This window comes from Thamnophis elegans, chromosome Z, assembly GCF_009769535.1.
Source record: "Thamnophis elegans isolate rThaEle1 chromosome Z, rThaEle1.pri, whole genome shotgun sequence".
NCBI lineage: Eukaryota > Metazoa > Chordata > Lepidosauria > Squamata > Colubridae > Thamnophis > Thamnophis elegans.
The window spans coordinates 80,368,804-80,390,858 of NC_045558.1; the positions used below are offsets into that span (position 1 = coordinate 80,368,804).

Consider the following 22,055-nt stretch of genomic DNA (forward strand, 5'->3'; position numbering starts at 1 on the left):
CACGATCATTGCAGCATCCCTATGGTCACATGATCAAAATTTGGGCACTTTGCAACAGCTCATATTTATGATGGCTGCAGTAGCTTACTTAACAGCTGTAGCAAGAAAGGTTGTAAAATGAGGCAAAATTCATTTAACAAATATCTTGCTTAGCAATGGAAAATTTAGGCTCAATTGTGGTTGTAAGTTGAGGACTACCTATATTTCATAATAGAAATAGAAACAGAAATACTATTACAAAATACTATACATAATATGCTATGCAGTGTATACTATACTATAATGTACTAAAAAGAATAGATCAGCTTCCTAGAATGCATTTCTTCATTTTAGTTTAGAATGAGAAGCTTGGCAAAATTACAATAATCATTGGGCTGCTATCACTTCATCCTTTATTAGCATGATCATCTACAGAATTCTTAGATGCACTTGGATTTCCATGCACTCTAAGCCGATATATGCAAGTATACTTAGGATGGCCCCAGTTGTTTATTACTTTCAGCTTTATATATCTCATCAATTCAAAAGATTCATTCTGAAAAAGAGAGAGATTTTTTTAATTCTGCCATTGCTTAATTATTGTGATTAAAGGTAATTACAGGTAATATATTTTTCTTGCAATATGTCTAGTGTGCACAGAACACTAACATAAAAATAGCACGTTTATACAATAGGGATAGTTCTATATTCACAACTTCCCTCAAGCACTCTCCTTCTCATTCTTCTTCCGTATAATTGGAAGGAATATCAATCATGACTTTATTTTAAAATATTGGTTTAATGCAGCTGATTTAATAAACTATTTAAAAAATCACTAGAATAAGCAAAATGCACACAGCACATAAAAGCCAAGATTTTTCTTAAGTTATTTATTTTACAGATTCTAATTTTACATTAAGAGTTCATGGTCTGAATTAAAACAGTATGTATTTATTAGAATTATTTCTATATCTTTGTAATCTATATACACTCCTATGTATGTAGCCCTCAACTTAAAACTGGTCACTTTGCAATCATTCAAAATTAAAATGGACCCCCAAAAGGTACTTATGGCGCAGTCCTGGAGTTCTGAAGCTGACACCCCATAGTCACATGGCAGCATTTTGGGAACTGAGAAACTGCTCTGCATTTATAGCTGTTTCAGGTTCCTGACATCAATTTACATTTTTACATAAAACTGCCGTTTACATCTAGTTTCTGACAAAAAAACACCTGTAGCAAACAATGGGTTGACCTAACCACGGTGCTTAATAACCATGTTTGCTTAACGACTGCTGCAAAAAAGGTTGTAAAGATTGAGTCAATCATGTGCGATTACCTTTTTTATGATTAGTAAAATAAGACATTAGAACCAAAACAATAATAATAAATGTAGAGAATGTGCACTCGTCTCTTGAATTTTCTCTAGAAAATCTTTGTTTAGATTGATTTCCAAAAGACCGTGAGTGTGGCTACTGTTCTGACTTTAGGATACAACTGTTCTGTAATCCAGGGACTGCAACAAAATAATGTGTCTGCAAATCATTGCCCCCAATCACTCCAAATGCAGGTTTTTTTTAAAACTATGGGGGTACTAATGAAGGCATGTACTAAATGAGTTGATTCCATGAGAAGGATGATCCTGAAGCTAAAAACCAAGTTATAAAGGCGTTTATGAGTAAAAACCAGCATTTTAAACTCAGAAGCCAATGGATAAACAATGTGGGTCCATAACAGATGCTATGTGGCAATGGTGGTTCTCATCTGCCAATAAATAAGAATCTGCCAAAGTAAAATTCTAATAATCCCTTATTCTGCCCAGGCAAAAGAGAGGGAAATGCAAAAACCTGGCATTTCACATAGGCATCTTACTGTTCATTCATTTACCATTAGATTGGGATTTAATGTAAAAAGAAATTAACCTATCCAGAGATCCTAGCCTTTTTCTTTTTTATCTTATGGAAAATCATGATGATATATAGTTATGCTAACTGTATGGATTACTATAACTGTTCCCCTGGTCAACAGCAATGTTTATTAAAATTGTGTGGAAATTTCCCAACAACTTCTACATACTTTCAACTGGAATGTTTGAATTAAGAATCCATCCATGGCATATGTAAACTGACCCAGGAAAGTTCCTTGTTCCTCTTCTTCTGCTTTTAGCCCCTTTTGGAAAGAAAGGATTTATTACCAACAATCATGACATCATAGAGCATTCCATAATAGAAGAAAGACAAAGATTTTATCTGTTTTGGAATCAAATCTTACATAAGTAAGTAGTTAAATTGTGGACAAGAATTTTTAAGGCACTAATATGAGACAGTTCATGGTTTACTAGCTATTTATTAATGACCCAGTGATATCCTAATTAAAGAATCAATTATTTAACTGTACAGTTATCATCAACACTACTCAGAAATATGAAGCAAAAATATAATTATTGGTTCACATATTTCAGCAACATACATAGTTCTTTTATCCCGAAAAATGTCAATATAGGCTGAGCAATTATACAGTGCCTTTGAAAGACCAATTTGCAAAATGCACTGGAGTACAGTATATGCATTTACGTTTCTATCCATGCAAAGACATGTGCACACATACAAAGTATCTCTTCAGTGACCATTGGACTTTTTCATTGTATTTTGTGCCATTTACATATTAGCTTTCTTAGAATAGATAGCTTGATATTTGACTGTAATCAAACAATATAAAGTGATAGCTCCTACAGTTTGTTTTGTCAATTTTATGTCAGAAAGCACTATAAGATTCATTCTAATTAATGAATTAAAGCAGTTTAGAGTGGATAGTTAAATCCATAGAATTAAATTTGATTTTAATTTGTTTTCCTTCATCTAGTCCATAATTAACTTTGTGTGATGCTTAGGAAATCTCTTTCTTTATTAAAATTAGGTGGCAGGAAGCAGTCGAACCAAGTTATTAATATGCTACGTGCACTACATGCCAACGTTATAAATTATTTCCTGAGTGATTTCATATAATGTTAAACAGGATGAAGGAACACAAGCTTTCAAAGAATTATACTTCAGCAAGAGGGGATCAATTGATATTCCATAGTACCTTAGGGCAGGATGAAAAGCAATGGTGGAAACTCATTAGAGGGAGATCGAACCTGGAATTTCCCAGCTCTATGATTCTATTATTGTGTCTATGCTTGTCAAGGTCTCGGAATATAAGACTTAGTGTTTGTTGGTTTGTTCATTAGTTTAATAACATAATAAAGTGTAAAAAATATGTGTAAATAAGAATGCAAGTTAATTTTTACTTAAATTTAGTAGATAAATTAGAACATGATGCTTACATAAATAGCAAAATCTTTGGGAGCACTAGAGATCTCATCTGTGGGGGAGATTTTCTTAGATATATGTTGTATTGTAACAGCTTTTGGAATAATTTCCTTAGCTAATCTGATAACAGTTTCACCTTGACTTCCAGGAAAAGACCAGCAGTTTCCAAGGTGGTAATTGGGCTTAAAGAGAACACAGAGAAAATTCTGAATAATTTAAGCTTTCTACTGTTTACATGTTGTAACTCAGTCAATTACAAAAGATTTAATTATTCATTTTCATTTCTATAGTTTGAGATTCTGTTTAATAAATGACATTTATTACATGAGGTGTTATATATTTTTTGAATGTCACTTGGAACACTTTGAAATACTTCTACTGAAGAAAGAAAGTTTTAATAAATGTTCAGGCAAATCAGAAACTTCTAAGAATATCATCAAGACTCAGCTGTTCAAACTACTGTAATCAACTAGAATCCATGTCATATGCTAAATAAATAAACTAGAACCAAGCATAAACCAAGAATCAAGAATTTGAATCCCAAAGTTGGCAGGCAGAATGTGGCACAAAGAACCAATCAGAAAGCAGCTTGACTAAAAGCCAATCTGAATTCAAGACATGTGGCTATAAAGACTGAAGCCCAAGCAGTTGCCTTTGGTTTGCATAGTGTATCACTTTGCCTCTGAAGATTCTAGCCATAGTTGCCAGTAAAATCTCAAAGAATCTATTCTCCATCTAACAGTCACTGAAGCCTGAAGCCTAACACTGCCTTCCATTACTTTATGGTTATTTATACCTGAAGAATTACATCTGGTGATTTCACAAAAGGGAATATAATGAATGACATCCAGGAATAGTTTCCATCAGGATAGTGGTAGCTTCTAGTGGTTCTGGCCTGAACAATACTGGCACCTAGAAACATTACACTACAATTTAATATCTCATCATTTATCTATTTTAAAGAATATTATATGAAAAAAATTCAGGCATACAAGACTAATGCCATTTGACAGCAAAGAGACTCCAGAAAATATAAATTCTGTTACAGTTTATGTACAACAAACAATTAGCAAACTCCTTCAATACATAATATTGGGGATGGGAGATTCTCCCTTTTTTTCTTTACAGTATGTCTATAGTTGAACTGCATCTGCTATCATCAATGAAGAATAACAGAAAATGTACCCTGGGGAATAAACCATTTGCAATGCATATTTATATTTATCCAGATCATTAAAAGCCATATTAGGGTGATTTTGATATTATTGTTGCTTAATTTATCATTGTAGAGATAAATATATGCAACTAGCCACCAAACATTTTAAGTGCAACAAGATGACATAAGATTATTAGCTGCATCTAAAATACATCTACCTTTTGAATTTATTCTGAGTGAAATGCTATGGCTGTCTAAAATAGAAAAAACAAATATTTAATGGGCTACAATTCCTTTTTGTCTATCATGTCTGAAGCTCCAGGATACTCCTAGAGCTCATTCTTTTAGGAGTAAGTCTAAAAAGACAATAGCTGGATGTAAATATTTTCTAATAAGCATTTAGTAAGAAAGCTGGAAATCTTGCTACCAATTTGCAACTTATACAATTTCATAGTAAACATCTTAGAACTTGCATATTAAAATATGTGCAAAAATGCCTTTGAAAACTTTTCAGATATTGTAGTTGATATTCATTCTAACAAACTGCATTATTAAAAGAAGTAGTACAATGATTACATGAAATACTTGAACATTTCTTTTAATTTAATAACTGAAATACATATTATAGTTTATACTAAATAAAGCTGTATTATATATGAATAATAGAGATTTCCAAATTCTAGATATGTAGTTTAGAGAATAGCTGTTGCAAATACCTGTAGATTGGAGTGCATAATCTGGCATCTGAACAATATCTTCATCCAACTTTTGTTCTAATTTTTTAAGAATCTTTTCAATATTCTGTAATGGATAAAAGATAAAATTAAAATTCATCCATTACTACATCTATAACTTTGGGAAAATTTAGAAAAGGTACCAGAAATGATTAAAAAAAATAAACCCAAACATTAATTGCAACTTTCCACAAATGTTGCATCACATACATCACTTATGACATGGATTGCTACTCCACAAGTGGCACAGGTAATAAAAATTTACACACAAATAAGAATAGGAAAGTCCATGCATCATGCCTTCAGTCTACCTGACTTCATTGTGCTGTTGCCAGTTAAGTAGGCTCAAACTCAAAGACTAAGTAAAAGGACATGAAAAAAGTTTACTAGCGTGCCAGGATATGATGAATTTGGTTATATTGGTTTGGCACAAATATTATTTCTATCAATAAAATCTTATGAGATCTCTTACCCATCTTGTAATGCCTTTGCTTGCATATCCTTCTAGTATTTGACCAACTGTGTTATAAGCAATATTGTTCATAGTCAATTTTAGATCTTGAAGTTGTATTTGCAGGTTTTGCTTCTGCTCCTTCAGAAATTGGATTTGAAGTGCCTTTGATTGTAAAATGTAATTAGCTTTCCTAGGAAAAAAAATAAAGGGAAATTATACATAGTACCATTCTTCATATTCTTTACTATGTCTATAATCATTTCATTTTAGAAACTATGAAATATAATAATAACAATTCTGAAAATTTAGAAAACATATTTCATGTATATTGCATGATATGATTGTATTATGAGGAATGACTAATCTTTGTCCTTGCCTTAACATAATATTAATTTAACACTATTCATTGAATAACTTGGAATCCATTTACAGAGGAACAAACAAGTTTTTAATGCTGTTTTTTAATCCAACTGTAGCCCCAGAAACACCCAGCTGTTATATAGTTAAACAGGCAGGTTAGAGCAGGTAACTTCAGCCAGTGGAAACAAGCCAATGATACACTGAAGCAATCCATTAAGCAGTACCACAATGGCATTGTTATGAAGAATAAGGCAGAAAGGGAGGGGGAATTATTTAACCAGAGCAATGACTTAACCATTGTTACAATTATTTTCTAAGAATCACTGCATTGGTAGGGGGCTAATATAACCAACTGTCATTCTTGGTTTGTGTGTAAAAGTGTTTTTTCTTCCATAAGCAGAAGTAAAGATACTTGCAAACTATCAGCATAAAATAATTTTGATGTTTTCTTACTTTAAGGATCTCAGATCTTTGGTTCCACCCTATATATCAAGGAAAAAATAAGTCCAAATTAAAATATGCATATTGTTTATTTTAAACTGCAGGTAGGAAGTGTAATTGAGATGAGCTTCTTATACTCCTTGTTACATCAAAATCCTATTTAAATAGAATTGGGAACAACTATCGCTACATAATTGTTTAAGTTTATTATGGACAAAGGTGGACCAACTTGAATATAATATTAACATTTTAATTATGTGGGAGAGCATAAGTGCTAATTGGTGAAAATAAATACATTCAGTCCTTTACCAAGAGATGAAGTTTTCATGCTGAGTTCAGCTCCTTATCAAACGTTGGCCACAGCATAAAACTGCTTCACTATTGCCTTTTTGGGGGACACTTTATGGGTTTCAAGTTCCGCATATAGACCTAGAAGCAATCCTTTCAAGTACTTGGGAGTTGATCTTCCTAATAACCAGGATCAGCTAATCTCAAAGGTGCTTTTTCAAGAGGCAATTGGACTTTCTGGTTTTTCTTTGAAGATGTTTCACTTCTCATCCAAGAAACTTCTTCAGCTTGAATGAGAAATGAAACATCTTCAAAGAAAAACCAGAAAGTCCAGTTGTCTCTTGAAAAAGCACATTTGGGACAACCATGACCTGGATGATTGAGAATCTTTATAGATGTTCAGGATCAGCTAAGAATTTTTTTTCTGATACTCAAAATTTTAATCAAGTGTTCGGACATTTTTACAACCCAAAATTATGGTTCATGCCAATGTAGACCACATATAACATTCTCCCAGCACACTGAATGTTTTCAAAGTTGCTGTAAAGAAATTCCCAAATGTTAATTGATCTAGGGGAAAAAATCATCTTTTAAATAGGGTTGATATGACTACTTGTTCCCATTAATACTCATCTAGTTAAAAAAAAAGTCTGATAAAAATTTTCCTGGCATTAACGTCCTAGCCTTTAAATAGATACAGAATCAGAAAAGTAGCAGTAGTAAGTTTGAATACCATAATATTAAGTAATGCAGCCTAATGCCTCTAAGTCAGGAATGGCCAATTTTGGAATGGTGGCTTTGTTGTTTGAGCAATGACACAATGTGCAGGCACATATGATACAAGCAATTTTCTCCTTTCTTACTAGGATGTGGGTAGGGTCTCCCTGGTTTATTTTCATCAAGGCTATCTTAATAGTTGTTATGTTTGCCTTCTGAAAAATAATGGGAAACGATAGTGATTTTTAGCATTTCTAGTACGCAGAGTTACAACATGATTGGTAGGTCGCTGAGGGCTGAAAAAAAATCAGCTGCTGAAGCCCACCACATGTGATCCAATCTGATAGTGAAGGTACTGGATAGAAGCAAGAAAATCTGAGTTCTAGTCCTGCCTTAGGTATGAAAGCCAATAAGGTGACTCTGGATCAGTCACCCTCTCTCATCTCCAGGAACACAGGAATATCAAACCACTTTTAGGAATTACTGTCTAAGAATCTGCAAAATCTTCAGGTAGCTGCTAGGAGTCAATCTTACGCATAAGAAAAATACACTGTAAGAATTACAATTAATTCCTGTTATAGATAACTATAATGCATACAATACTGTACACATTTTGGATCTGCTGGTAACAGAGATTGCTGAATAATTAAATCAATGATAGGAAATCACCTGGATGAAATCACAAATAGAGCAGTCTTTCCACTCATCTCCAGACAGCCAGTTTCCATCAAGCAGTCCCAGGTAAGTAGCACCTGTTAAAAATGTTTTTTAAACTTTCTATTTAAAAAAGTTGATTTCACCTTTCCTCTGCAGCAAATTAACTTTTATATCACATATACCTATTTCAGCAGAAATCTAAAATGGGTAAAGTATCTAATTCTTCATATTGTTTGATCAATATTTTTAACCTTGTTTAACTTCCAGCTCTTTAGCATGATTGATTGTCTATTATACAAAGAATTTGCAAACAAATGTGAAACTTTGTTATATGCTGACTGCAGGAGAATTCTTTATACAGAAACAATGAAAAGAAACAACAATCCCAACAATGGAAGAATGGATACAAAAACTGATGGAGTTAGCTTTAATTAAAGAAAAAATATGTCCAGTTTTGTTTCTATTTGGAAACTGCGTCTAGACTTTTTGCTTGAAGCAAAAAATATATATCTGATTTTGGGATTTACTAATCGGATAAATTTGTTATTGTAGAAATGAATAGTGTATATTAATTATGTAAAAATATAAAGTTGAATCTATATTTCATTATTTTTATCCTACTACCCTGAACAATGTAGATAGTTAAGAGTGTATTTAGTTCAAGATTGTTCTAGTTGCACCATGAGACTAGTTGTTCAACCTCCCATCTGTATGCAGATTCATTGTTGTCTCGAATGAGACCAATCACTGTTGTATCATCTGTAAACTTCAGATATAAATTAAAGATCCTTTTAACAGAGGGATTTTTTGAGATGCAGTCGTTGGTATATATAGAGAAGTGGAGAGAGCACACAGAGGGGCTCCTGTGCTAATTGTACAGTTATCTGATGTGATTTTGCCTAGCTTCACCTATTTCCCTATTTTCTTGTTGTTATTTGTGTTTTATATTGTGATAATATGATGTTAGAATAATGTTATAACATAATATGATATAATATATATATAGTACAGTATAAATCTAAATACAAAATAACATAATTATAAGCTTACCAAAAAGCAAGTGGAATAGGATCACCCAAACAACAATTTTCTGAATATGGCTCCCGCTAAAAGCAACAGAAAACAAGAAAAATCAAGAATTAATCTCACAATTATTTGGTTCCATGTCCTTAAAATCCCATTGTGATATTCTATCTTAATCTTCTGTTTACTTAATTGGTTTTGTAGGATAGACTTTCCAGAATAAAAAGATTCAGGAGACTATTACAGGTGGTCCTCAGCTTACAACCAAAACTGACCCCAAAATTTCCATTGCTAAATGAGACATTTGTTAAGTAAATTTTGCCCCATTTTACAATTGTTTTTGCCATAGTTGTTAATGAATCACTGCAGTTTTAAGTTAGTAGTAACACAGTGGTTCAGTGAATCTTGTTTATCTATTGACTTTGTTTGTCAGAAGCTCACAAAAGGTGATCACAGGACCACAGGACACTGCAACCAATATAAACCTGAGCCAGTTTTCAAGCATCCAGATTTTGATCACATGACCAGGGAGATGCTGCAATAGTTGTATGAAATTTGATCATAAGTCATTTTTTTCAGTGTCATTGTAACTTTGAATGGTCACTAAACAAATTGTTTTAAGTCAGGGACTACCTGTACATAAACAGGTGACTGCAATGATAACTGATATCTGTGAAAAGATCTGTTCTCTGCCTTTCTGCATCACAGAAAAACTATTAGAAAGAAAATCAAAAGTTCCCATTCTATTGTATGTGGTCTTGTATTCATTTTAAATGAGAAATTTTAAATTTACTGAAATTTTATAACTCATCTCCATCCTCTGAATAAATCTTGGTAAAGGGACTCATAGTACATTTGGAAATAATCTCTGCTAACTTGCAGTTGCCCAATGCCAACAAGTTCTAGTTTTTGTTCCAAAATTAAAATTTACTTTAGCTGAATGTTTCAATCAGAAATAAACTTAATACTTTTATAATAAGGATTACTATATCTGGGTATAAAAATATATTTGCTGTTTTCAAGTAGTTACCTAGATTTTTTCTGACCTGCACCTGATAGCTTTATTTTGAAAATCTGGCTCTGTGTATTCATGAAGATGTATGCCACTAATACAAGATCTTCGCGCTATTTGCTAATTTAAAAAAAGGAATCCTGAATTCTTTACAGGACTATTTCCCAATTGTAGCAACTGAATTTCAACTCCCAAAGGTCTGTTCAAGAGCAAAGTTCTTGTACAAAGTAAGAAATACTGAGTAATCAGGCTTACTGCCTTTTCTTTGTAGTGGGCAACTATGTAACTATACTGGTATTTTAAATGATCCAATTGACTATAAAAATATTACTAACACTAGGGTGTCTAATATGGTATCTTTTTGGTTGTAACTATCATCTTCCTACTTCATTTTTTACATTCAAAAGTATAATTTAAAGCAGCATAAAAAGTAAATTGGTGTGCTAAAAGCAAAGCTGACTCTCCATCATCCCTTTCCCTTGGATTCCACACAGATGTTTACAGCTATTTTTTTTAAGTGAGCGGCAGTGGCCCAATGCTTTCTTTATATATATGTACTTCCTTACTTTCTTGTACATATGTATTTCAGGAAGATCTGAAGAACATCAACCTTAAATGGAAGAATGCGGAAACTGTAGCTGCGGACTGAAAACTGTGACATACACTTGTAGCCCCAATGTGCTTAGTGCAGGACATAATAATGATAATGATGATGACGATGACAACAATAACATCAACAATAACAATAACCTCCTGCCTCAGCAATCATTTTCTTTGAATATCCATGATTCACAAATTGTTCAGTGGGTCAGCTGGGTTAGAAATGGCACCTATGTACTAGGGTAGCATTCCAGCATGAGATTTGGCATGCTTGAAAGAACAAGGATAATGGTGAGCATTAATGGAAACTTTCCTCTAATATAAAAAAGCAAATCACAATTCCTATTCAAAGAAAAGACCTTTCTTTACTAACAGGTGATTCTCATCCATTCATCTTAAGTGAGAAAAAAATGGTGACTAGTCACCTATAGTGATAATGTTAACTGTTTAGTCTTATTTGCTTAGAAAATGATACTATATGTTTCCGACATTTTAAGAAACTATTTCCTTCCAAGAATCAAATAGCATGGAATACAAATCAATATCCTTAAATTATATTCACATTTATTCTAGATAGTTTTTATTAATATTAAAAGAAAAATGCAAATTAGTTCTGAAATTACTCCTGATATGATTTGGAGATTTCCAATAGTAGAGATGAAAACATGACTTGAAAAATAGCATAAGATTGCTAATAAATGCAAATTAAAAAATTAGAACTACTGGATAGTCATAATTTATTCTTCAAAAAGATTCTTGATCCAGTTTACCTTGATATAAAGCAGAAGAGTTTTTTCACTAAGCAGAATGGAGTTATTAGGCTTAGAACTATCAAATTATAGATGAGTCTGAACATACTTCCTGGAAAAATATATAGAAGGATACAATCAAATAATACAATATATGATCACAACACCCTCAAAATCCATGAAAGTTCCACGTGGTTATTTTTTTTCTTGAATTTAGTCAGATATTTTTAGTATATGAAGCTTCTTTGCTAGATCACAATAACTGGCAAGTTTTGAAGGAAAAATAATTTAATTTTTTTGTTTGGAATAAATTTTGGATGCCCAGCTTAAAGCTCTGGACATCTTACAAGCAATACACAATGGAAAAGCATTATGATAAAATTCCTATAAACCAAATAAATATAATTAAAAATAATTGTAATACAATAATTAAGGCACCATATAACTAGCTCAGGACATTAGAACACATATTCAGCTTGTCTAAGTTCTTTAGTTCTGGATGAAATTGTGCTACCCCAGAGAGATCTGGTGTGCAATCTGCACTCAATCACTCAAGTCCCTGTCATCTTACGCGTGGACTACTGCAATTCATTTTACATTGAGCCATCCTTGAAAAGAATCCAGAGGTTTATTTGGTGCAGAACCCAGCTGAACTGGCTGCCATTTGTTTCCAGGTATAATTCAACATATTGATTATCATATTTAAAACCTTCATGCATAGGTCCAGCATATTTGAGAAATTGGCTCAAACTGATTGGATTACCATCCCACATCTCTCAGCAGAAGGGGCTTGCTAAAGATCTTGTGAGCCAAGAAATTTCAGCTGAAGAAGAGCCTTAACTGCCATGGCTCCCACTCTTTGGAACATCTTGCCTCGAGATCAGATCCAATCCTACCCTTTTGATCTTCCAAAAGGCCTTGAAGACATAGTTATATCAACGAACGTGGGGTCCTAATAGGTGTGAGACACTTTGCTCCCTCTATCTCCATCCTTAGTTTTATTTTAATTGAATCTTTCAATTAAAGACCTTTATTTATTTATTTTTTTAATTCTGCATTGATTCCATGCCTATGAACCACCTAGAGTCACTTTGGGCAAGACTGGTGGCATACTAATAAATAAATATGTACATACATACATACATACATACATACATACATACATACATACATCGCTTTAACTGCATAACAAACTACTTAGTTAACATATGTTAAAACTCAGCAGTGTTTTTTTATTAGATTGTTTGCAGAATTAAAAAAATAAGGCAATCTAGAAGCAGTCAAAAGCAGTTTCCTGCCAGTGATTCAACACAATAATCTTTTGAACAGAACTTGCTATATGAAAACACTCTGTGAAAGTCACGTAGCCTATATATTAATCATACGCCACATGCTGTCACTGCTGATTCTAGAAGTTAGATGTATCTTTCATAAGCATTACATGTGTTTTTATTCTGCCCTGTAAAGGCCAATATAGTACTCATATAAAATAACAACAATACTAACATCATTCAAATGCCAGAAGAAAAATAACTAACAGAAAACAATCAAAGGATTTGCCATTCCCATTATCCCAATACATGTCAATGCTGTGACAGAGAAATGTACTTCCTAGTTCTTATTAAGTGGTATTACTTATGAATGAGACCTGGAGCATGTTAACTCAGCCCAGTTTTTTGGAAGGCAAACAAAAAAGTACTGTAATTCTTGACCTTTCCTACAGAATATTTCAAATTGTGGCATAAATTCAGATGTTAATTAAATTGGCTTAGTAATTTTGTTATTTTTTGTGTCTTTTTTATTGATAAGTAAAACATTTTTGTCAAAGTTAATTCAACTTTTGTTTGGGTTCACAAATCTAATGTAGTAGATTCATCAATTTCCAAAAATTAGTTCCATTAGTTTCAGTGAATCCAATCTTAATTTTAAAAAAAGGCTGGATCCAAATTATAAGAACTTACTTTTGGCTGGGGATGGAAATTGTGCATTTTTTCGATTATGACTGAAGAGAGGGTGGCTATCTGTACAGCTGCAAGATAATTTTTGCCCTTGACGTAAACTATGGAATGAAGAAAATTTTATATTGCAAAAGAATATAAAAGCATAAGTTTTTTCAGATTAATCAGATTGAAAAAAATCTACTTAATTTAGCACTTGGGGGCTAACAACATACAATAACTCATGAAGCATTTAAGATTGCATAAAGATTATCACAGGGCTGTGACTAAAAAGCTGTTTGATTATTTTCATCTAATTTCCAAGTATTTTGGTGTGCTGAAAACAAATAAAATATTGAAAAAACTATACGTCATGATTTGCCACAACATGCAAAATTGTCTTCAAATTTTTAAAAATTTAAAGTCCAAATTACTATTAATTAATTCACATAAGTGCATCTAAGATATAAAAGGACAAAAAAAACTTAAAGGTTTGTCCGAGTTGTGTAAAAAAAAATATAGCACTGTAAATCTGATGGTCAGCAATATATACATAAGCTAAGCAAGTTTTAAGTCTGTGCTTCTAATGGTAGAAGGGGTTAATCTTTCTTGAAGAATCCAGTGGGAGGGAGACACAGGGCAGATAGCAGCATCTCCGGGCAGTGCAGGGGGCGTGGCCAGCACTGTGACGTCTTGCGTACAGAAACAGAACTGCTCTCTCCTGCATGCCACACTTGTGCATGAATCATCATCAGGTTCTTGGTTCTAGGCTGTTCACACTTTTTCATCGCAATTCATGTTAGCTTGTCATTCTTCAACCATTATGTTATGGCTCCGCGAAAGTGTATTAATTTGCCAGACAGTTTCTGTTTCATCTGTGGTGAATATACAGTGTTGAAGCAATAGCAGAACATTACAGACTTTATGAAAAAAGTATACTTTGCATACTTTGGACTAAAAATTGGAGATCAGGATAAAGTTTGGGCGACTCATAAAGTGTGCAAATGGTGTGTTGAGGACCTCCAAAACTGGTTCAATGGTAAGAAAAAATCTCCCCTGCTACCTTGGAAGAGATACCTAGCTCTGATGAAGGTGAAGTCATACCTGAACCAGATGACGAATCAAGTTCTGACTTTGAAGATGATACAAGACCTAAATTGTTTTCTCAGGAGGAGATGAATGATTTGGTAAGAGACTTAAATCTTTCCAAAGATGCCGCTGAGTTACTCGGATCAAGGCTGAAAAGCAGGAATTTATTGTTGCCAGGAGTGTCATCTTCACGGTTCAGACATCGTGAAAAGGAGTTCCTTCCTTACTTCTCCCAGGAAGACAAGTTGGTTTATTGCATCAATGTCGAAGGTCTGATGGGTCAATTTAAAATCCAATATGATTCAGAGCAATGGCGTCTTTTTATAGATTCTTCAAAAAGAAGTCTCAAAGCAGTTTTACTCCACAATGGTTTTTACCCTTCCATACCTGTAGGTCATTCCATACACTTGAAGGAAACCTACGAGACCTTGGAATTGGTTCTTCGTAAACTTAAATATGAAGACCATGGTTGCCAAGTGTGTGGGGACTTGAAGGTCTTGTGCATGCTACTCGGGCAACAAGCTGGGTATACCAAATACCCTTGCTTTCTGTGTCTATGGGACAGTTGAGACTGACAAAATCACTGGACCAAGAAGAGTTGGCAGTCGAGGGTGCTAACAGTCGGCGAAAAAAATGTCCTCAGAGAAACTTTGGTACCTTCCCATAAAGTTCTTCTACCACCTCTCCACATAAAATTGGGATTGATGAAGCAATTTGTAAAATCACTTCCAAGAGATGGAGAATGTTTCAAATACTTGGTCACCAAGTTTCCATGCCTGTTGGAGGCAAAATTGAAGGAAGGTGTGTTAGTCGGACCAGACATTAGAAGGCTTATAGTTGATCAAGAGTTTGTCAATACTATGACGGATCCTCAAAAAAGGGTGGATTGCATTTAAAGAAGTTGTACAGAAATTTTTAGGCAATAACAAAGATCCTCACTACAAAAAGATCATCCGAATAATGCTGAAAGCATTTCAAGCTTTAGGTTGCCTGATAAGTTTGAAAGTGCATTTCTTCCAGTCCCACCTTGACTGCTTTCCTGAAAATTTGGAAGCTGTGAGTGAGGAACAAGGTGACCGATTCCACCAAGACATTAAAGAGATGGAAAGGAGATACCAGGGAAAATGGAGCATTACAATGATGGCAGACTACTGTTGGATGCTTCAGAGAGACATTCCAGATGCTACTCACAAGTGTAAATGCACCAAGAGGAGCCTCACAAGGAAGAAGAATAGAGTTTAGTGTGTGTAGGTGAGCTCATTTTAGTTCAAAAAAGGATTTTCATGAAAATATTGTAATAAAACTTTAATTTTATGTGTGACAAAATGGAGGTCATTTTTGGATTCAGCACACCAAAAAACATAAAGAATACGTGAAATAACCAAAACAGCTCTCGGATTTTTTTTTTTTTTTTGCAGACCTGTGTTATGGTCAGTTATTGCTTGTCTTTAGTCTCTATCTCTCAAAAATACTGCTTTTATACGTGGGAGCTGTAACAAAGCCAGTATTACATCAAATAACATGTCACTAAATGAATATATACAGATACCTCTTGTTGAAAGTCTATATTGTTAGATGTTTAAGGTTGATTCCTGCACATGCCTGACTTCTATTTTACAGTGAAATCAGAATATATATGATTAAATTACCCAATTATTTTATTCTTCAAATTGAATTTTTTCTCTAACAATTTTCTTACCTCCTTAGCAATATATTATTTAAATGAAATATTTACTTCTTTTCTTTTTTGTAATATCTGATAAAAATTTAGGGCTTTCCTATACAATGAAGATTTAAGATTTAAAGAAATTACTCTTCCAAAATATACTTAAGAAATTCAGATTCCTCCATTTAAAACAGATTAAATAAATCCATTACAAATTGTTTTAGAGGATTTTATTACTAATGTTTCTCTACAATAACTAGATATCATGTAGAATCATTAGATATCTTAGTAACTTTCAGTACCATAAGCAACAGTACATTTTTGGATTATCTAAAATACTGTAGAATAGGTTTGGATTCTTAGCCAATCTTTCAAATAGCCATGCCTGCAGACTATAGGTTAACTAGGTTAACTATAAATCCATCACAAATAATTTTAGAGAATATTATTACTAATGTTTCTCTACAATAACTAGATATCATGTAGAATCACTAGATATCTTAGTAACTTTCAGTATCATAAGCAACAGTGCATTTTAGATTATCTGAAATACTGTAGAGTAAGTTCTGATTCTTAGCCAATCTCTCAAACAGAGTTGCCTGCAAACTACATTCCAACCCTAAATATCTACATCAGGAGTCCTCAAACTCATTGTCACATCAACCTTCATGAAGTTTCAGATTGGTCATCTTCCCCAAACACTATATGCAAATAGTTTAATAAATATGACTTTAATAGTGCAATGAATAATAATAACAGATAGGTGCATCGAATCTTAGAGGTTAATACTGACCACTTCAAGGAAGTCTGATCTTCATGGATTTGCTGGAGGAGTGTATCTATAAACTTTGCATTAGGATTCAATTAATATGTTAACAATATTGAAATCTATATTTCTGGTACCATTCATCATAAAATTGCCATGCTTCCTTAATGGCTATCTACATACCATAACACTGAATGATGAATAATGCACTGACACTAAATATAAACAAGACAGAGATATTCATGATTAAAATCTTAAGATCCTAGAAATGTGATCTAGCCATAAATAGGGTGGCATGGTGGCTCAGCAGTTAAGATATTGGGCATATTGGCTGGAAAGGTGGCAGCTCAGGTTCGAGATCTGAGTGCCACACGATGTGGTGAGCTCTCATCCTTGTTCCAGCTCCAACTATAATGTGAGTAAATAAATCTTGACTCAGTTCAGTGGGAAGACAACTGTGCTCCATAACATCATGCTGGCCACATAACCATGTAAATGTCTTCGGACAGCATTGGCTCAATGGCCTTGAAATGGAAATGAGCACTGCCTCCTATATTCAGCAACGACTACTGGAGTAAAATCCGCAAGGACTTCATAGGTACAGTATGGATTTAAAGTCCTCAGAAATTAACAGATAATCATGTAATCATTTTCCATTTTAACTTATATTTGTTACGTATAAATGGTTGGTTTAACACATATTACTAAGACGTAAGTCAAAACCATACTATTTATTATTTCTTAAGAAGTGTTTCTGGATTGAATTCTTTTTTTATTGGGTGTCAGAGATGAAGCTTTAGGCAAAGGTAGTCTGTACACTAGCTTATTGAAAACTATATTCTCAAGGTACTAATTGGTATCACTCTTCAGAGGTTCAAGTTTCATCCAAAATCTTAAGAGACCTTCCAATCCCTTTTGCACATTTTTCATAGAAAAGTATTCTTAACATGAATGTCTTTATATAAGATGTTCCATTTAATTTGTTTAAAACAACCAGCATCTATACACACCTACTGAATTATATTGATGTAGATTCTTGAATGAGCTCGTTTCAGCTCATCAAATTGAACAAAGCAGGTACTGAAATATTCATTTCAAAATTGATTTAGAAAATTGAATACATAATAATGGAGTTGGAAGGTACTTTGAAGGTCTTCCAGTCCAACCCCCTACCCAACCCTCTACTTATATGCTTCTGGAAAGATGGCTGTCCTATTTCTTGTTTAAAAACTCTAGTAATGGAATCCCATAACTTTTGGAGAGAAGCCATTCTGCTGCTTAATTGTTCTGTCAGGAAATTTCTTCTTAGTTCAAGGTTGGATTTCTCCTTGATAGATTTCCATCCTTTACTCAGTTGTTTTAGAGAATAGATTGAGCCCCTCTTCTGTTACAGTTCCTCAGATGTATGTTTCTGTCTTCTCAGAATCATTATTTACTAAAGTGTGATGAAAATATAATTTCACTGAACTTTCTCTTTATGGAGTTATTTAGCATATTTGCGACAGGAGAGAATATTTCATCGAATCTATTTAATAGCACATCAGTTTTAAAATAAATTGGAAATAAAGCATACCTCTCTAATACTTGTGTGTCAGTATCTAGGCTGACATTGCTACAGCTTGCTTCATTAGAATCTTGTATTGAATAAACATCTGTTGAAGTTTTTTTGTTTCCATCCATAGTTTGATTTGATTAATACTTGACCCTGAAATAATATAAATTAGGATTTAAAAGAAAATTAAACATGAATTGCAGCATTAATACATAATAAACTAGACATAGCATGTTTTTATCCATAGCTAGGATAAAAAAAGTCAATTATGTGCATTATTAAAACAAAGTTCTACATTAAAATATGTCAAGCATGAGTTGCCTATTATTTAAATTTTGAAATACTTTGTTTTCTACAGTAGTATACAAAAAGACTTAACCTGCTTTGAAATTCATTTATTCTAATGTAGGATTCTTTCTGGAGCTTGTACTAAGATTTCAGTTAATGCAACATGTATAAATATTTAATAGAATCATAAAGTATATAAAAAATGGGCTAGCTGTTATGTAGTCCATCTCTAATTTTTACAATGGTACACTAATATTTTTATCCAATTTGCATTATTTTTAAACAAGTTCTTGTAAATGAATTGTTGAATCAACAAATACTACACTAAAAAGATTGTTATAATTTTATTCTCTTGCTTCCTTCTCTCAAGTGGCAGGAAATCCTGTGGAACAATGTTATAAATAGTTTGTTTCCTTGCAAAGTAAAAATAATGTAAGCTTAAGGGAATTTGATGGTTACTGACAAACATACAATTATATATGTAGAAGGGGTCACAAAATTTCTTTAACAGAAATACTTTTATCAAATACAAATATATTTCATTTAGATGTCAATTTTAACAAGCACTTTCATTAAAACACTTACACAATATACATATTTATAATATGTAACATAAGCAAGAATATGTTTAGCAATATTTAAGGGAGCTGGGTCACTTTTAAAATAAATGCTTTATAAAATTTAAATTTCCAATTAATATTGACCCAATTTAATTTTTTAATTTCTAATTCTAATTCTCATCTCCTAGTGGCCATGTAGATATAGATATTCGATAGAAGACAATATTAGTAGCTTAAAGTTGAATTGTGCAGTCCTTGGTGCTTTCTGAGCTTGGTTTTTTCTTGCAGATGTTTGAGTAATCTCACCAGTGCTAATCGGCAGTGAGTTTATTCTCATGTTAATTCTACTGGCTAACCGAGGGGTCTGAAACCTTAAACATTCAAAGAGCTATTTGGACCAATTTACCATAGAAAACACCGGGAGCCATAAAACCTGGATGGGCGTGGCCAATTTGATGTCACTCACTCTCACCCAGTCACATGATCCCCTAGCCATGCCTACCCAGCCGGTCATTAGGGTAGAGAACAAAAACACCGGGAACCACAAAAAACTTTTGAAATCTCTCTCCTTCACTTTGTGTATTTCTCTCTCCCACCAACTCTGTATATATATCTCTCTCTGCATCGCTCTCTCTGTGTCTATGTCTCTCTCTTCCCCCCTCTCTGTCTCTTTCTCTGTCTCCCCCTCTCTCCCCACTCTATCTCCCTGTCTCTCTCTCTCTCTCTCTCACACTCTCTCTCCTTCCTTCCCCCCCTTTCTCTGTCTGTTTGTCTGTCTATGTGTGTACATATTTATAATGTCTATGTGTATGTGTGTGTGTGTGTGTATGCCTGTATCTCACTCTGTGTGTGTGTGTATATCTCTCTGTCTCTCTGTCTCTATATCTCTTTTCTCTCTCTTGGAAAGCTGGCCACCCTGGCGAGCTCTCCTTGGGGCTCTTTGCTACTACTTCTTTTTCTTCTTAGCAATTTTTTGGAAATCTGGGCTAGCTGAGGAGCAAGCATGAGCCATGGAGGACTTGACCCCTGGGATGGGCATGTGAGGTTTGGTGAAGCCAGTCCCTTTTTCCCACTGCCCTTCTTTACTATTCCAGCAGAGAGGTGCTGCCAGAGGCTTTGATTAAAAAGTGTCCTCTGGGCTCCCTAGAAATATATTCATTTATCTACTGATACCTATTCAGGAGCACTTTGGGCCACACCTCAATGAGGGGAAACAGCTAATCATGTTATTTCTCATCTTTTTCAACCATTACTGCCTTGGGCAAACCCTCCTCTTTAAAAACTGATAACTCCCCGGCCTATTCTTCATTGGCCTTCTTGCAATTTTGTACAACCTGGAATATTGTTCTTACTCATGGGCTACCCTACAATTCCATAGGTCAAGCCATCATGGAATGTGCTAATTGGTCCTTTAAGGACTGTCTTCACAAACAAATAAAAAAGGAGGGCTCTCGGGTACTCAATTTGTCATGGGTAACACAACAGGTTAAAAAAGTATTATTTACCTTTAATCAATTGAATGTCTCCATTCAAAATTCAACCATTTATCACAGACACTTTCAACAGAAAACAAGCTTGCCTCCCCTCCCCGCCAGTATATTATCGGTCATTACCAGACAAAACATGGCTAGGGCCAGCCCCTCCGATTACTTGGGAACGAGGATATGCTGCTGCGTTTGCTCCTACAGGACCCTTGTGGATTCCAGCACATTACCGTCCACCCAGCTAAGGATGTTGTGGCACCAGTCCCCGAATCCAGTTCCAGAATTGGCCAAAGTGACTCTACAGACGACGCAGTGGCCAATATGATCTCATCGGCCCAGCCATCCAGTGGCATGGGGAGATGTGAAAAACCTGACAATCAAAGTGCAGGCAGTGCTGCAGCAGCAACAAGTGGAGTAAATCCTCGAGAACTTATGCACTGCCATTTTGTGGTTTTAACTGCCAATTCCTTAGCCATAATTTGTTTATGTTTGTTAATTTCTGCCCTCTATGACAGCAGCTGTCATCTCACCCAAACACTCGCTTGAGCAGCGAATGAAGCAAAACATATGAGTGCAGCTAGCTAACATCACACAAAATGATGTCTTTTGCTTACCTGAATTGTATGACATGGAAAATTTGCTTTCTACATGTTGTTTGTACCCTGTCTTCAGTAATTCAAAACTTCACTGTCTTGACTAGATTTCTATTAAATGAAAACTTTGACCATGGGACTATATCTAGTTGGGGGTTGATTGCCTATGATCCACCCCCTGACGCAATTGTTTTGCACACCCCGGTAGTAGTAGTCCCTGAGAATATAACATGCACAAAAATAGTTAATTGTACATCTTCAAGTAAAAAACCCACTGTTTTCATATTAGTTCACCTGTTTTAAACTGTACAGCTTTTGAGGCTTCCTTTAATTTTGTCCATGTTTGCCTCCTGTAAGGATGTTTTTTTTTTACATGTGGTCAAGAAACTTTTAATTACATTCCTGCTAATATTAGTAAAGCACAGTGTTGTCTCAGCCAGTTGATTCCTATTTTGCTTTCCAAACAGCAAATTCACTCAAACCATCCTCGACGTGGAGTCACTTGTGACTCTGAGACAACTTTACTTAATAAAGTGGAATATGTAGCATTGGCTATATCTATAATGGGTATGCCAGCGCTTGCTGCTTGCACTCATCTTAACATTAATGCTGTTGCATGCAATTTGGCAAAAACAATTA

At 34.1% G+C, this 22,055-nt stretch overlaps 1 protein-coding gene across 1 annotated transcript; it reads right to left on the minus strand.

The window, feature by feature from the left end:
- Positions 1-385: 385 nt before the first annotated feature.
- SUN3 (Sad1 and UNC84 domain containing 3) lies at positions 386-18,619 on the minus strand. The gene is made up of 12 exons (XM_032235889.1): positions 18,513-18,619; positions 13,443-13,540; positions 11,503-11,593; positions 9,148-9,203; positions 8,110-8,192; positions 6,448-6,476; positions 5,653-5,824; positions 5,149-5,247; positions 4,087-4,203; positions 3,305-3,472; positions 2,056-2,148; positions 386-535 (listed from the first exon to the last, which is right to left on the minus strand). Exons 1-12 carry the CDS (start codon positions 18,617-18,619, stop codon positions 386-388), a joined length of 1,263 nt encoding a protein of 420 aa, XP_032091780.1.
- Between the last annotated feature and the right edge of the window lie 3,436 nt (positions 18,620-22,055).